The sequence below is a fragment of the Leuresthes tenuis genome, unplaced genomic scaffold, assembly GCF_036924035.1.
Source record: "Leuresthes tenuis unplaced genomic scaffold, fLeuTen1.0.hap1 SCAF_6, whole genome shotgun sequence".
NCBI lineage: Eukaryota > Metazoa > Chordata > Actinopteri > Atheriniformes > Atherinopsidae > Leuresthes > Leuresthes tenuis.
Genome location: NW_027325360.1, coordinates 24,399,022 through 24,414,604, shown reverse-complemented (window position 1 = coordinate 24,414,604; position 15,583 = coordinate 24,399,022). Strand labels below are relative to the sequence as shown.

At 40.5% G+C, this 15,583-nt stretch overlaps 1 protein-coding gene across 3 annotated transcripts in view; it reads right to left on the bottom strand.

Annotated features, from left to right (window-relative positions):
* Positions 1-15,583, bottom strand: part of ep400 (E1A binding protein p400) — a 28,680-nt gene that overhangs the window by 11,746 nt on the left and 1,351 nt on the right. For all 3 annotated transcript variants that reach the window (XM_072388370.1, XM_072388371.1, XM_072388372.1), the window contains exons 2-24: positions 14,176-15,528; positions 13,973-14,080; positions 13,747-13,828; positions 11,332-11,726; positions 10,637-10,936; positions 9,364-9,549; positions 9,126-9,266; positions 8,953-9,025; positions 7,985-8,022; positions 7,833-7,890; positions 7,663-7,752; positions 7,209-7,322; positions 6,931-7,121; positions 6,658-6,835; positions 6,420-6,556; positions 6,138-6,307; positions 5,739-5,913; positions 5,507-5,643; positions 5,158-5,344; positions 4,596-4,765; positions 4,269-4,456; positions 2,840-3,139; positions 115-279 (exon numbers count right to left, since the gene is read on the bottom strand). In XM_072388370.1, the coding sequence (XP_072244471.1) occupies positions 115-279; positions 2,840-3,139; positions 4,269-4,456; positions 4,596-4,765; positions 5,158-5,344; positions 5,507-5,643; positions 5,739-5,913; positions 6,138-6,307; positions 6,420-6,556; positions 6,658-6,835; positions 6,931-7,121; positions 7,209-7,322; positions 7,663-7,752; positions 7,833-7,890; positions 7,985-8,022; positions 8,953-9,025; positions 9,126-9,266; positions 9,364-9,549; positions 10,637-10,936; positions 11,332-11,726; positions 13,747-13,828; positions 13,973-14,080; positions 14,176-15,495 (4,903 nt within the window). In that variant the 5' untranslated portion in view covers positions 15,496-15,528. The remainder of the gene's footprint in view (positions 1-114; positions 280-2,839; positions 3,140-4,268; positions 4,457-4,595; positions 4,766-5,157; positions 5,345-5,506; positions 5,644-5,738; positions 5,914-6,137; positions 6,308-6,419; positions 6,557-6,657; positions 6,836-6,930; positions 7,122-7,208; positions 7,323-7,662; positions 7,753-7,832; positions 7,891-7,984; positions 8,023-8,952; positions 9,026-9,125; positions 9,267-9,363; positions 9,550-10,636; positions 10,937-11,331; positions 11,727-13,746; positions 13,829-13,972; positions 14,081-14,175; positions 15,529-15,583) is intronic.

The window sequence follows — 15,583 nt, the reverse complement described above, 5'->3', positions numbered from 1 at the left end:
TGTGTGATAATGAAAAATAAGGCAAAGTGATTAGATGGAAATGTTAAACGATGACACAAATTGATGCAAAATTATGCAATAACTAAAATGTGGCAAAGGGATTACAAAGTGTACCTTGGAGCTGCAGGGGCTGTCCAGTGGTGAGCTGGCGCAGCTGACTGGGGGACAACGTGAACTTGTTCCCCTGGAATTGCAGAGTGACAGGAGTCTCTTGCTGGGAGATACGATTCTGACTGCCTGCTATGTTTGCCAGCTGGGCAATCTTCACCACGTCTCCACCTTCAATGGAAAACCAGCGCAAACGTTTAAAAGATGGATGAAAATAGTCCTATAACATTTTTATATCCACAAGATAATTGAATTCGTTAGTTAAAAGGGGTGTAAAAGAGACAAGTCATGCAGAACCAGGGTGGATTAATCAGTGGGATGAGCACAGCTTCTTTCCAGGACCGAATCATAGCAGCTCCTAGTTTTATAAACTATGAGGGAGCAAAAATGTCTATAAGGCAGTACTCAGGAGAGAAAGAGAGCCTTAAAAAGAAACATACATAAAGCACTCAACACTTTTTCAAGGCAACACAGGTCACCAAGAATTACAGTTAAAAGCAAAACTAATATCCTGTTCAGGTTTTTTTTCATGACCAATGAAATTTCTGACAAAAGTATGCACTTAACTTTAAGTAAAAAAAATGACATTTAAACAAAGAATTAGCACTTTTTATTTATTACATGCTAATTTACCTACATCTTAGACCAACAACCACATTTAAGACTTTAAGTCAAATGTATATCAAATACCTTGTTGCATGTATAAAAATCTCACCCAGGCAGTGGAATTAGGAAATAAAAACTACTTTATGCCATCAAAAAGAAGTTTATCTAAGAATGTTTCCGTATAAACACTAGAGAGCGACGGTAACATTTTCAGGTTGTGGACAGTCTAAGTGAAGTATATCCAAGCAAAGACTAAAACTAAAAACAGATTCTAATCTCATCTGACATTGTAAAAAAAAGAAAAGAAAAATCAAAAAGGAGGATGATACTTTTAAATACTAAATCCCCTCAATGGAGGCAAAACAACCGGAGAGTAATGGTCCATTTATGGTCACAAGTGTGCTCTGCACCGATGCTACAAGAAGTCTCAAAAACATGTGGAACAATCTGAGGATCAAAAGAGACACAATTCCCTACCAAGACCTTTCAGGATTCCTTACCTAGATTTTTCAGGGTAGTTTCAAGTAATGCTTCCTTTATAGGAGTGTAGTGACCACGATCTCATTTACACACTTTTAAACCTGCAAACTACCCGGTATAACCACAGGTTGATCTGCTGGTCACAGAGCAGCTCCAAAGAAGCTGACAGGTTAAGGGTATTGATTGCAGTAGTGTTTCCACCAGTTTTTTTTTTTTTTTAACTAATTAAGTTTAAATACAAAACAAAAAAAAACATTAAGTTAAGTTCATGTGCCACTGAAAGAAGTAAATGCAAAAATGATCAGAAATTTCATTAAAAAACACATGCTATGCTGAAATTCTATTCAAAATGTAATTACTTCGGTGGTCACATACAAACGTCATTAAGATGATTTTTACTAAAATGTGCTTTGTTTTTACCTTTTATTTTTTAACAGTGGATTAATGAAAGAGTTTATCTGTTCTCATTTCAAGCAAACAGGGTGGGATAATCTGTGGGACCACATGCTTTGGAGTGACGCACAAGATAAGGAAAAAAAGTAACGACAGCAAAGAAATTAAAAAAAAAAAGAACAAGGGAACTATAGCTTCTGGCATTTTTTCCTGCAGCAAGGCTTATGCAAGACACATAGGAGAATTAGTAAATTGGGAGAAAAATAATAATGATAATAAAAAGAGGGGGAATAATCCTGAATTTTTTGACTAGGTTTACATTTTCCCTTTTATTTGGGTGTAAAATATTGTTTGTGTTGCACAAAAATCTTTGCAATTGGACCCATACTGAGAGGGGAAACAAGTCCATGACATGGAGCTGATGACTATGTGCACTGGGATTATGAATTCAATGGCAATCGCTATTTATTTGAGCTGCAGAATGAAGAAAATAAAAGCCATCTTTACTCAAGCGTCATCAGGACACCTGCTCTCAGAGCATAGACTTTCTTAAGGAAAAGGTGCTTTGATGTAGGATTTCTTCTCCTTTTTGACTGGCAGTGATCACCCTGGTCAAACCAGTCACTGCAAACATCTTCACAACTTCAGTGTGGACCAGAAAAAAATTAAAAAGAAGAAGAAAAGAGAGTGTGGCTTTACATTTTCTTGCCACAATTTAGAAAAGCACAATCCACTGAACTGAGGAAAATTAGGCGTTTTGTGTTTTGTAAAATCATCTTTCAGAGAACAAATGCCATAGATCTGAATGCAAAGATGTTTGTGATACCAATAATTTTCACTCATACTCAAAGGAAAACAGGGACCAAGCTGAAAAAAATCCTGGAATTTTCCTTGAAGTTGAATAGCATAGTGATGTGAAGTGTGACATAAGTGGGTCATTCATAGTGTACATGCAAGTTTCAAGAAAGGAATTGGGGAATGCCGAGGCTGTCGAGATGCTGCTGATATGGCTACAAGGTCTAATCTTAAGGGAATTCGATTTCACCATCAGTTGTATAGCTACTGATACACGACAATTGCTGCATAAATGCTGCTGCCATTGCATGTATGACGCCACTTTCCCTGGAGAGGTTTTAAGACTTAACACATATCAGCAGTGCCTCAAGTAAAGGCCTCAGAGAAGAGTAGCCAAAACTGTTGTGCCAGAGGTGGAGGGAAAATGGTGAGACGGAGGGAAGGGCAGGCCACTTACTAGGCAACCGTGCCTGGGCCTGAGATGTAAGGACCAACCTCTGGGACAATAAGCTGGGCTGGATGGCATGGCTGGGGGCCAAAGCTGCCCTGGGGACCTGAGCTAATCCAGGCTGGCTGATGGGTACCATAGAGCCCATAACTGCACCAGCTAAGGTCTGGCTCAAGGCCACAGAGGCAGTCCCCAACACATGCTGCCCAATGCCACTGTTCCCAGAGGAGGCTACAGAGGAGGCTGCAGTGTTGTTGCTGCTGCTGACAGGAGTAGTAGCCTGGGCTCTCTGAGTAGCTGTTCCAATGGCTGTGAAGTACAAGGCAATGGGGTATGGGACTCCGTGTTAAGAGTAACCCAATATTTAGTCATACCAGTAAGATCAAACCGCTTTCTTCATACATTCACTCAGCAGTGGTGGGCCAACACAGCAAGCAATATTAAGGAAGCTATTGATGACACTGAAAAGAGTAATCACTGCTAACAAAATATCAAGGGTGTAATGGTATACGTCTTTGTTCCCAAACAGTTCTGTATAAAGTGTGTTCAAACAATGGTTATGTCTACAGAGTAGAAAAAAGAAATTCTACACATGGAATTGCTGGCTTTGATGACGAGGGGAGCGTATTCATTATGAACTAAACTTATCACTGATGTCATTTCTTGTTAAAACTCTGCAGGGATTAGAGCCACTTAAGTGTTGAAGTAATTATGGCCGGTAAAACAATTATACATTTTTCTTCAAACAAAAATGGAGGCATTTCTGCCATTTTCTCTATTGTGACAGAAATGTAGTGAATTGCGGTTGCAATATATCACTACAACTTTTTACAAATCTTTAAATCAATAAGCAATTACAGGGGACCAGAGCAAGTAGCTATCAAATAACATGGAATGAAAAACAAATTAAAAAGAAAAGCTGTAGCAGCTTCACAATTCTACATTTGTTTCACATAGGGAGCCATTACAGAAAAGCAATGTTGCCAACCCACCACTGCTGCATGAAAATATAAATTCAAACACATAAATACTTTATGACCACGGCAATCTGCCTGTGAAAGTAAAATAAAATCCTCCTTAAAGATGGAGTAAGACCTGAGTTTTCAACACGGAAGCACACTACATACGTGGTGCAAATACAAACGATAACCATGTATGAATATATGAGCACAATGTTAATTTTGTAGTGTGCATGACCAATTAAATGAGGTTAAGTTCAATTCAAAATAGCAACTCAATCATGCAGCATAACACTGCATAATGCACACATCACAAGCATAAAACTTGTTCAAGCACATGAGGTGAAAGTCCCAACCAAAAAACTAAAGAAGATGAAGTTTATTCTTAAAATGTGATGTGTTTATCATCAGGAATCCTCTAACCACTGTTAAAAACCTAATTCACTGTCCTTTATGTGACATTGCTCCTACAAACTTACCAAGTGAAGTGGGAGTCGTTGTTGCAGTGGAGACGGGGGACTTGCCTCTTGTCTGGCCTGACTGGCTGATGGTGGTAGAAGAAGTACTACTTGGGGGAGAGCTGGTGGGAGGACGCTGACCTGCTACATTTGCAAAGGCAGCTAATCGACCTTCTGGCTTTGTACCATACTGCACAGGCTGAAACAATCTGAAAAGAGAAAAGGGTTACATCATGTCTGAGAACACAACTGTAACAATGTTGGGGTAACATTTAATAGTAATTTTAAATGTTCTAAGGATCTTCACATGCATCGTGTTACGTTAAACAGATCCAATTTTGTGCTGACCTCATGGGTTTTATCGGGCACGGCTTGGGTCTTTGTGGTGGGTCTGGACCTGTGTAGATCTCCTCTATGAGCTGCTGAGTGATCTTCAGTTTGGGTACGGACTCTTCAGTCTGGTAACGAGTCAGTTTGTTCTCATTGTTGATCAGATCAAATATGGACATGTTGGCAATCTGGGAGGAAAAGGAAACAGACCAAATAAAACAGTCAAAGTGTAGCTATTAAGAGAGATAAAAAGGCAAAGATAAAATAGTAGAAATAATATAAACAAGTATTCAGTAGAGTATTCAATTAACACTGCATTCGTCGTTTTAGAACTGACAAATCACAAGGGAAATATGAAGTTGACTGGGCCCAAAGTACTGTTGCCTGGGCACTGATACAGAATGTATCTATAGTACTTGGTAATGTGTAGAAAGCAAGAAAGAACATCTTCACATAAGCACAACTCTATACTGTACTTGAATAAATGACAACTATTCCTCCAAATGGTCATGGATCAACTTCTGAGTCAATCAACCGATATGTTGTTGTTTTCCATGACCTTATCAGCACATGTGTATACCTTGCTTGAGTCATGCTCAATAGCTTCAAGCACCAGCGATGGAGCATTGTATTGGAGAGAGGAACAAAAATAGGAGCTGTTGGTCTCTCGAGGTGCCACCAACTCAGGATGATTACACACTCGCTGTAACTGCATCAAAACCTGAAGCACGCTGACAAAATGACCCGTCTTCAGCGCCTCTTGAGCTCTAAAGGAAGCACACAAGAAATGTTTTAAAACTGCAGCACACGTGTTCAACCCAAATCATCTGTAGTGGTCATCATCCACTGTTTAAAGTGTTGGTTAAAATCTCTGAATTAACATTACAGCTGTTGGGTTGAGTAAAAAAAAAACAAAAAAAAAAACTGACCCCGGTTGAGTGAGAATATCCTCATAAAGGCTCTTCTGCCTGCTGGAGAGACGGCACTTCAGGATGTGTTCATATTTCTTGGGAAGCTGTTTCTCAACATCTCTTTTGGACCGCCTCAAGATGAATGGTTGGATCATCTAAAGTTGGGAGCAAAAGAGTATTTCAAATGTAGGTGATGCAAATCCCATTACGGAGTTTAGTAGGTAGCGGAATACGTAGACACTATACTCACCCTGTGCAGGCGGATGACCAGTTTGTGGCAGTAGTCCTGGTTCTGATCTGTGCTTGCCTTAACAGGAAAGTCAGAGTAGGGCCTGGTGATTCCTGGTAACAGGAAGTGAATCATAGTCCACAACTCTTTGAGAGTGTTCTGCAGAGGAGTGTTGATCAGAAGAATCCTCTGTTCACTGGAGGATGCAAAATATCTCAGTCAAGGGAGTCTCATAATAACTCAGCTAGAGACAATAATCCAGTAAAATAAACAAAACTACAAGCACAACTGCATTTGCATATCGTCACCACCCTACAGCTCTTAGTGATGGGATCATTAGAACAAAAAGCATGTTGACGGTGATCATCAGTATAGATTACAACATCAAAGTCAACATGTCAACTTTACCATCTCGCTTACCTTTTGAGAGCAAAGATTGTTTCCCAGTGTTTCTCTGTAATGTTTTTTATCAGTTGCACTTCATCCAGAACCAGATGTCTCCATCTTCTCTTCAGAAAATGGCTCTGGTCTTTCATCAGCAGCTTATAGGATGTCAAGCACACATGGAAGCCGTTTGATTCCTCCCACCACTGCAAAGCAATGAGAAAACAATATGTCACTGCATTTAAAACCACTGATTGTTGAAGAGATGCCTTTTATATTACAATATCTCATACATGTGTTCAAATTCCATAAAATTACCATTCTCTTAGATCTACGGTCCTTTCTGTTGCCCAGGTACAGGAGAATCTTAAGACCAGGACACCAGCGCTTGAACTCAAGTTCCCAGCTCAACAACTTGCATGTTCTTACAACAATGAGATGGGGTCCCCAGATGCCTGTGGAAAAAACCAGACATTTTTATATGCTCTATTCTGAATAATAAGAAAAAAAGAAGTACGAATAATAACATCACATGCATCTTCAAATTGCAACATACCCTCTTGGCCTGCTAAGTGGGCCATGTAAGCTACTGTTTGTACAGTCTTGCCAAGTCCAGTCTCATCAGCTAAGATTCCATTGAGGTGCTTCTTGCGAAGGTTTACCAGCCAGTCCACACCAATTTGTTGATAATCTCGCAGCAGCCCATGCAACAGAAAAGGCGCTGGGCTACGGGTCTAGTGAAAGAAAAGATCAGTTAAAAAAATGATACAATGCATTTTTTTTTTTTTTTTTTTAAGTGTGCGATTTCTTTTTTTTGGATGCATCTTACTGATGAAGTGGTTCTGAGGCTTCCTTTAGGTAGGATGAGTTCTGTGGCAGCAGCAACTTCAGCTATGTCTCTACCAGCCTTTCCATCAGAGTCAGAAGACGTGGCTTTATCAGCACCGCGGTACTGGTCCACACTAAGCAGGGAATCAATCAACACCGCCTCAGGAGGAATACTGGCAGGACATTCCATTTCTGCAAAAGACAAGAAATGTAATACATCATTCCTCGCCTTTAAAAATTAAGCTGGACGTGCTCTGTGATTTTTGATTGCAAAGGCACCTTCAGTCTCTTCCATGTCATCCTTATCACTATGAGAACAAGGTTGAGGCCACTCAAAGTCATCAGCATAGGCGCCCGCATACTGTTTCATCAAAGCATCCAGAGGCATCTCAGCTGAAAACACAAAATCAAATAAATAATAGAAAACAGACAACTACACCACTGTAAACAACAGCAGCATACAAGCTTATATGCTACTTTCAGAAGCATCATATGAAGGAAGCATCAGCACTAACTGTGCACCAGTAGAAAATTAGATTATGAAAAGAATTATACTGCTCTACTTGACACACACACACTGTATACTGCCACCTCACACATTGCAATTTTTTTCTTAATGCAGTGACAGTATAAACTGAAAATTGTAGCAGAATGCATTTTAAAATTAAAATAATTATATAAAAGAATGAATACAACTATAAATAGATTTTCATCAGAACCTGAAAGCACATACCATCTTTGGCAAGATCAACCAATTCTGTTTGGTGGTCTTCCTTCCCCTCCATGACCTCCTGTTCCTCTATGGTGCTCTCTTCATCTGTGACTAAAAGTAATGACAGTCTTTAAAAATCCACATTCGTCTATTTTGATTCTGTTGCTCTATGATTCTCAGTTGGCACGTACCATCTTCATCATTCAAGGATAAACTTAATTTTCTTTTTTTAGCAGAAGTGGCCACCTCCTGTTAAATACAAAAAATGTAAATATTTACACATGACTTACACATGATATATGCTTCAACTAATTGTTCATTTGAATGTCAGAGAAATACCTACCACTTTTTCAGCTTTTTCTCCCGCTGACTGACCAGGGGCTGTATTCCAAGTAAGAGAAGATTAGAGTTACAGGTGAAGGGACAGTTGAGCTTTTAACACCAGTTTTTATTGATATGATAAATTATAAATATTTTGTTAGACTAAAAAGAGCCATTGTGAACGATAACATTTGCATGCGAGTATTTGTGGAGTCGGAGTCTCATGCCATGTAGGGCTGCCACGATTAGTCGACCGGTCACGATTATGTTGACTATTAAAATCGTCGACGACTAATTTAATAGTCGATGTGTCGTTTTTTTCTTTTCTTTTTAAAACTTAGTTTTTCTCTCAAAAGCTGCTGCTTTGACCTTCCACTGCTGCGTTTCTGTCTTTGACACACATGCGCAGTAGTGGTACCCGGGCTCAGCCGTGATGTCACAAGAAGTTAAACCAGACGGGCTCTGGTATCATGGCTACCCGGCAACAAAGCTCAAAAGTGTGGGAGCATTTTAAGAAAACTAAAGACAAATGTGTGCAATGCAATATCTGCAAAAACCTAAAAAAAAAAAAAGCCATAAGTATTTATTTTTGTTTGCTACACAGTTAAATAATTGTTTGTTGCAACAAGCTGCATATTTCATGAAAGGGTTAATGAACTATGATATTAATTGTCTTTTTTTAAGTTAGCATATACCTTAAACACTGCAAGCTGAAAGATAATGATGGTTACATAAGAGCAGCTGCATCCTGGTGCCACAAGCTGTACGTTTTACTTTCAGTATACGTATGATCCGATTAGTCGACTAATTGAAAAAAAAAAAAAAAAAGAAGAATTTTTTAAAAATTAAAAAAAAAAATAATAATAATCGGTGATTAGTCGACTATTAAAATAATAGTTTGTGGCAGCCCTAATGCCGTGGCAACAGTATGTAGGAAAATAAAGAGCAGAAGTACAGTTTTCTTTTCCGTAGCGGCTCAGTGGGACGTACCTGTGGCTTTTTGTAGCCCAAGTGCTTTAAGCTTCTTCTGATAAATTTCAAACTGAAGTTTTATTTCCACAACCTTGAGAGAGAAAAAAAAAAAAAAAAACATTACTATCCATCAATCATAATATCGTCAAAAATAAGAACATATGATTAAATAAACATACATACATACATACCTGTTCAATGTTTGACCAGAAGAATTCAACTTCTCTGGCAAGTGTGCTAGCAATGTGACGCAGATGGATTTCCCTTTCTTTCTGTAATCTCTCCTCACTTTTCTTCTGCTCTTGATGGTAACGGGCACATGTGCGAACAAGCTGCAACAGAAACACACAAAGAGACATCCATCTCTCTAGTTGCTCCTTTTCTTTTGTGCTACTTTGTAATTTCACATTTCTTCTATGTCTGCCAAACCTTCTTAGCAGCAGCCTCCTTCCATCTTCTCTCCTGAGCAAAATCAGCTGCCATCCACTGCATCTCTTCCAGAAGATAGTCCCAGTGGGACTTTGGACGTGAAGCCTCCACAAGCTTGGGGAGTCGACTAGCTGACCACTGACCCTCCTTTCTTAGCTCAGAAATGCGTTGATGCACTTGACTCTCCTGGGACACAGAAACAGCAAGTTACATAAAAATACTAAACAGAAAAAAGGGCCATCCTTATGTCATCTAATCCAATTAGAAACAGGGTATTTGACATTTTACAAATCAGGACTTTATATAAAGAAAAATCATTTGGTCCATATTCTGTCTTAAAAATAGGTAAATACAACCTGAAATAAAAAGAATAACACATTACATATTTGATCTCCTTATTTCAAACAAAAACTAAACCAAAGTGCAGAAGCAGTGTGTGAAAACGCAGTCACCATGAATCTTATTTAGTGGTGGTCATTTTCTGCCTTCTTTACCATGGCAACAGCCATTTTCAGACCAATATTTAGTTTTTAAGAACTGTTAGGGTGTTATGGGTACTGTGGTGTAACTTTATAAGCTGTAACATTGAACACAGGTACGCAGACGTAATGTAAAACCCAGTTCTCCATCACATTTGACTCAGAAGGGTTAGCTGCAATGTCAGCTTGTTTCATGTTTTAGAAGCTAATGTTTAGAACAGTCGTCTATTTACCGATGCTACGAGTATTTTCGTAATGTGTTTAACACTCGAGTTGTTTACGCAAATCACAAACACTTCTGACAAATATGGTTTCTCTCATGGTGGGAACGCTCCTAATCTGAGATCAGAGCTAAAGAAAGATCCCATAATAGCAGTCCAACAAAAACATTACTGGCAACATCTTCTACAGAGGTGATGGAAAAAGAGAAAGGGACAGCCTTCCATATTCATAGAAACTATGAAAAGGTTTCTGTGATCCAAAAGCATCTCTCTGAGCATTTGACACCTTTCCCGTGGCATTTTTGGTAATGTGTCAATAGTTTTACTAGTTCAAGAGTGTTATCTTATAAATCTTTAGAAAATCTAAATAAAATTTATATTAAGGTTTCTTTGTTTTGGATTGGAAAATGCAAAAATACAAGGCTGCATCTGAAAACTTACTGGCCTATTAACAGTGCACACTTTGTAGGTGTAATAATCATGTTATTGAAGCAGGGAATCTGCCCATTTCAAGCAGGACTTTAAATCACTTGTTAGCACCAGTAACAAACAACATGTGCTTAAGAAACTCACCAGTTTGGCCTGCTCAACTTGCTTATCTTGAGAAGTTTCTTGAGAGGACTGCACGACCGTATTCTGACCAAAGCCCCCTATTTTGACTGCAGGTATGCCGTTGGTTCCAGTCAGTTTGGACTGGGTGCTTGGGTTGATATTGGAGCCAAGAGGACGAAGAGAACCTCCAGTATGTGGAGCTGGTGTGGAGTTTGGAGCAGACAGGGGAGCAGGAGACACTGATGATATTGATATTGAGTTGGTCATAATCCTCTGACCTGGCTGGTTTGGCTCTACTCCAGGGCGAGCAAGTGCCACCGTCTGAGGAGAAGGGAGAGAAAAAATTAATCTATAAAATAAAATAAAATTTACAGTACTACCATTTATTGATCCCTTTCAGACAGAGATCCTTTTCCATTTATCTGTAGGCAACTGAATGTTTCAGCTTCATGTCTGTGTAAGCACACAAAAAAATGACTACAGAAATCCTCTTATTAGTCTTACTTTTTTTAAATGCACTATTTAATCTCGTGTGCCCAAATGCTCTCTCTCTCACCGCTGCACACATGTCTTAATCAAGCCAAGAGAAACATAAACATAAACGTGGCCTATGTTTAACTGACTGCACCCTGCTTTAACAGATCGACGAGCCTTTCATGTTATGTATGTTATGTCTGAAAAGGCTTAAAAAAAACTATTGTTTCACACAGACTGACCGCTTGTCCTGGCTGTAGAATGGCCTGGGATTGTTGTTGCTGGGGCTGCAACTGGAGATGAATACCAGGTTGCATCTGCTGCTGCAGTTGGGCCTGAAGCTGTGTATGGGGGTTCACTGTGGCCAGGAGGGGTCCACTTGCTTGCACTTTCATTTGTGCCTGAAGCTGACCACCAGACTGGGCTGAATTTTCCATTAACTGAGCCTGTTGAGGGATTTGCATGGGCAGGCCTGCAATAGGAAGGGCTCCTTGAGGCAAGCGTCCAGGTAGCTGGGGAGGAGGGGTGTGCAGGCTAGCAGCATTCTGTACCGGTGGCCCTTTGGATGGGTCGTACTGTTGCTGGTTCTGCTTCTGCCCTGCAATCTGGACTGCTTGGGGAGTAGGCGGCATCCCGCCTGTGTACATGTCAAACAAGTATAGGACAAAGGAATAGTATAGAGAGCACAGAGAAAAATGGTAAAAAATTAAGTTGTAAACCTAAAACCTGAAGTGTCTTACAAGTTTTTTTCTTCTCTTTTTGTAAATATAGCAGCCTAAATGCCATGAAGTGCTTGGCATTTTTGCTTCATAATGGTTTGAGAGACCCCTTTGTAAACTTTATATATTTTGAATGAGGAAAGTAGGTTATACATTTGTACTTTTACATTTAAAGAGCTGTGTGAGCTTTTCATTTCAGAGCTCCTTGAACCTCCTCTTAATGAACTAGATGTACGACATTCATCACCAGTAGTGTACTACTCCCTGATGATCAGAGCGGAACTAATGAAACTTATACAGCAAAATGATTACAGAAGAAATGGAACTCAATATGAGAATCTACATGTCTCTCAAATAAAACACTACTTTGATTAATGCAAAACCAAAATATTGCATTTCAAATGTTGAGAGAATGTGGTTAAAACATCAAAAAATTGTACATGCAATAAGAAGTTTTAGAGAGAAAATAGAAATGTTACACATAAAAATGAAAAGAAATTCTAAAAATAAAAGAGACAGGGAGAGGAAAGGGGGAAAAAAACAACAACTACAAAGCGGACACTCACAAAACAGCATGTTTAGCATGCATGAAGCGATGTATTTACTGCAGTAACCAAGACATCTGGATGCCTCAGATTGCGACAAAGCACAGAGGGTGAGCAAAGGGACACACATGGGGTTTTGCAGATAGCAGGCCTGAGCGGAGCTGTGCACACTAAAGCAGCACCTGCCTTACCTCCCTGCACGTCTCATCACCTTGCCTAGACGCCATCAACACCTGGCCCTGACACACCCACAACACCACAATCGCAAAAACCTGTGCCGTGAAAAAACTCCTCCAAATGATCCCCCTCCTACTTAGGCTGAGGGAAAGAAGCCAAGTCAGAACAAAACGTCATGATTTAACATGGAAGAAAATCAACTCAATGTGAACATGGGATAAAGACACTCTTGATGATTTTGAATCCATGTTGATGGTGCAAAGACATTCGAAGGACAGACTTGTGAAGGAATGACAATGAGAAACCAAAAGGTAACATGATGTGGATTCATAAAAAGAGAAAACAAGCAAAACCCATTGGAAAGTGAATTTATTCCCACAGGGTTTCCATTTTCTTTGATCCACCTCCAAATTAGATGTACAATCCATCAGCACGGTAAGGTCTGCCAAACAAAAGCGATGAACAACGTCGGTGGAAAAAAAGTGGATAACGACGGGTGATCAACAAGAAAAAATAAATTAATCACTGAAATCAAATCATAAGACATGGCATCTTCCCAATGAGTGGCTACTCTTCTTCAGAAATGGATCGTCTTCTTCCCAATTTATCCTGACAGAAAGCTGGTAGATGTAACAGCTAAGCATGACCTTCCTGTGGACTGTTGGGAAATCCAGCAGATGGATGAAGATCAGTTTGTTGATGCTGCTTGGAGTTTTTTTTTTTTGTAGAAGATGAATGATGCGTTTTATTTTTATTTTTAAAGCTCCTTAGTCTGAGGAAGGGCAGAGGTCCAGCAGCATCGAATAGAACACAGAGCGGCCTGGTAGTAGCACTCCTACCTTGCGCAGTCGGCATGAGCTGCTGGAGTGGAACGCCAGGTGATCCTAAAGGAACTACACCAGGATGGTGGAAAATCAGCCCATGGCGACCAACGTCAATCCGGGGCCTCTTAGCCTGATCTGGGATTTAAAACACACAATACCCTCATAACGCAAAAAAAAAGAGGCACTCGGCACAGAGCAATGACCTCCTGAAGACCTTACAGGTCACCTCTCCTTCCTCGGTTTAAGACTTCAACACAGAGCGCTAGTAGAGGATGCCAAATATCTAAAAGCAGAAGCAATTAGAGGGAGAAAAGAAAACAAACAAAAACAAAGCAAACGGGGAGGAAACAAAGCAACATAAGAGACACAAGAGTCTATGATCCTTGCCCTACCTGCTTGCACCATAGCCTGTTGCCTCTTAAAGGCATCCATATCTCCAGGGTTTGCAATGGTGCCAGAAGCAGCTTGGAGTCCCTGCACAAACAAATTCTCAAGGAATGAGTAAGATAATTAGTTATAAAAGATTTCCAATAAAATTCAAGTAAGAATTTAATCATAGTTAAAATTATGAACAAATTCATTCTTGTCAGTGCCTAAAATATATATTGCCTCTTTCACCTGAAACTGCTGCGGAGCAGAGAAAGCAGCAGAAACATTGGGAGGAAGCTGTGTTGCTATGGCAACTGGCGTCACTGCTTGACCATCCTTTCCAGTTACAACCTTCACCTGTAAAAATAAATAAAAGATTTAAAAGGGGCACAATATTCAATGGGTGAAATGAATGCTTAAGCCTCCAGTTGTAAAGTCAGCCAATGTAATACCTCATCATTAATGACCTCTGACTGCTCCTCTTCTTCGTCATCATCTTCAAGGTCCAAGTCATTTTGTCTCAAGTAAGTATACAAAGGAACACAAGGCTTCTTCTTGAATGCTAGAAAGTCCATCATGTTCCCTTGAAGGTGTTGCAGAAAGAATAATTCAATCAGATATTCTTTGAACACTTCTTTCAGACTCTCCATCTTCTTGGTATGGTGCTCCAAGCACTGTTTTCTCAGCTGGGCAATCTCTGGGGTAGAAGGAGCAATTTCCTCTAACTTCTTGGGAACCTGCTTCTTCATAGTGCCTGCATTCATGCTGGTGGATGCAAGAGGATTGTTTGGGATCCCTTGGGGTGCACTAGTGAGGGATGGACTAGAAGGTGGAATGGAGGAAGGTATGCTGAAAGAGGCTGTAGCTGTGGTTCCTACTCCTGTAACCACACCTTGTGCCGTCTTCTCAAATATCATAGGGCGTGACAGCTGTCCTTGAATGATACTGCTGATTTGTGGAGGTAGGTTGGAAGTGGTAATGTGACCAGGGCTGCTCAGAGTGGGGAGAGTAGTACCAGTGGCAACAGGACTTTGAGGGCCAAGGTGGTGGATGGTGCCTCCGGTCTGAGAATGAGGCTGAGAGAGGCGACGTTCCCTCACAGAGCCCGGTGCTCCTGGAGAGGCTAGTTGTACCTGACCAGATGTAGCTGGTGCAATCTGGGCAAGTCCTGTCCCATCCTGATAAACAAAGTGGCCTCCTCCCGATGGACTGCCTAAACTGATTTGTCGCACCAACATGCCAGCTTCAACAAATCGTGTTGGGCTCTGTCCACATACTCCCAATGCATTTGGGGGAGCCCCTGGCCTTGTGACACCTTGCAGAGGAACTGGACTATGCTGGGTGGGACTTTGGGGCTGAATGGGCTGAGGTACAGGTGAGGTGACCTGAATGTAGGAAGATGGAGCATGTTCAAATCTCCACTGAGACGCAGTATGCTGGAAGCCAGGGGACGCTGGGTTCTGGATGGGGAGTGGAGTTAGAGTGATCTGCTGATTACCAGTCACCATCTGTCCCACATTTTGTAATGTGATGTTCACGTTCTGGCCCGTGACTGGGCTTCGACTCATGATTATCTGATAATTGGGTGACTGGGGGGCTGAAGGGCTGGCTGCAGAAGAAAAAGTGGTCACAGGAGATTGAGGGTGGCTAACTGTAGCTTGCTGTGTTGCTGCCATAGATGGCTGCTGCTGTTCCTCTGCTTCTGACCCACTGACAGACTTGGATTTTTGGAGCTGTCGTTGGATATTCTGTGATCCACTTCCATGGTGCATTGCGTGACTCTGTTACTATATAAACTAAATAATCTGTGGCAAGGGCAGAAGAAAAAAAAAAAACTTTAATAACTAAAAGTGACAAATA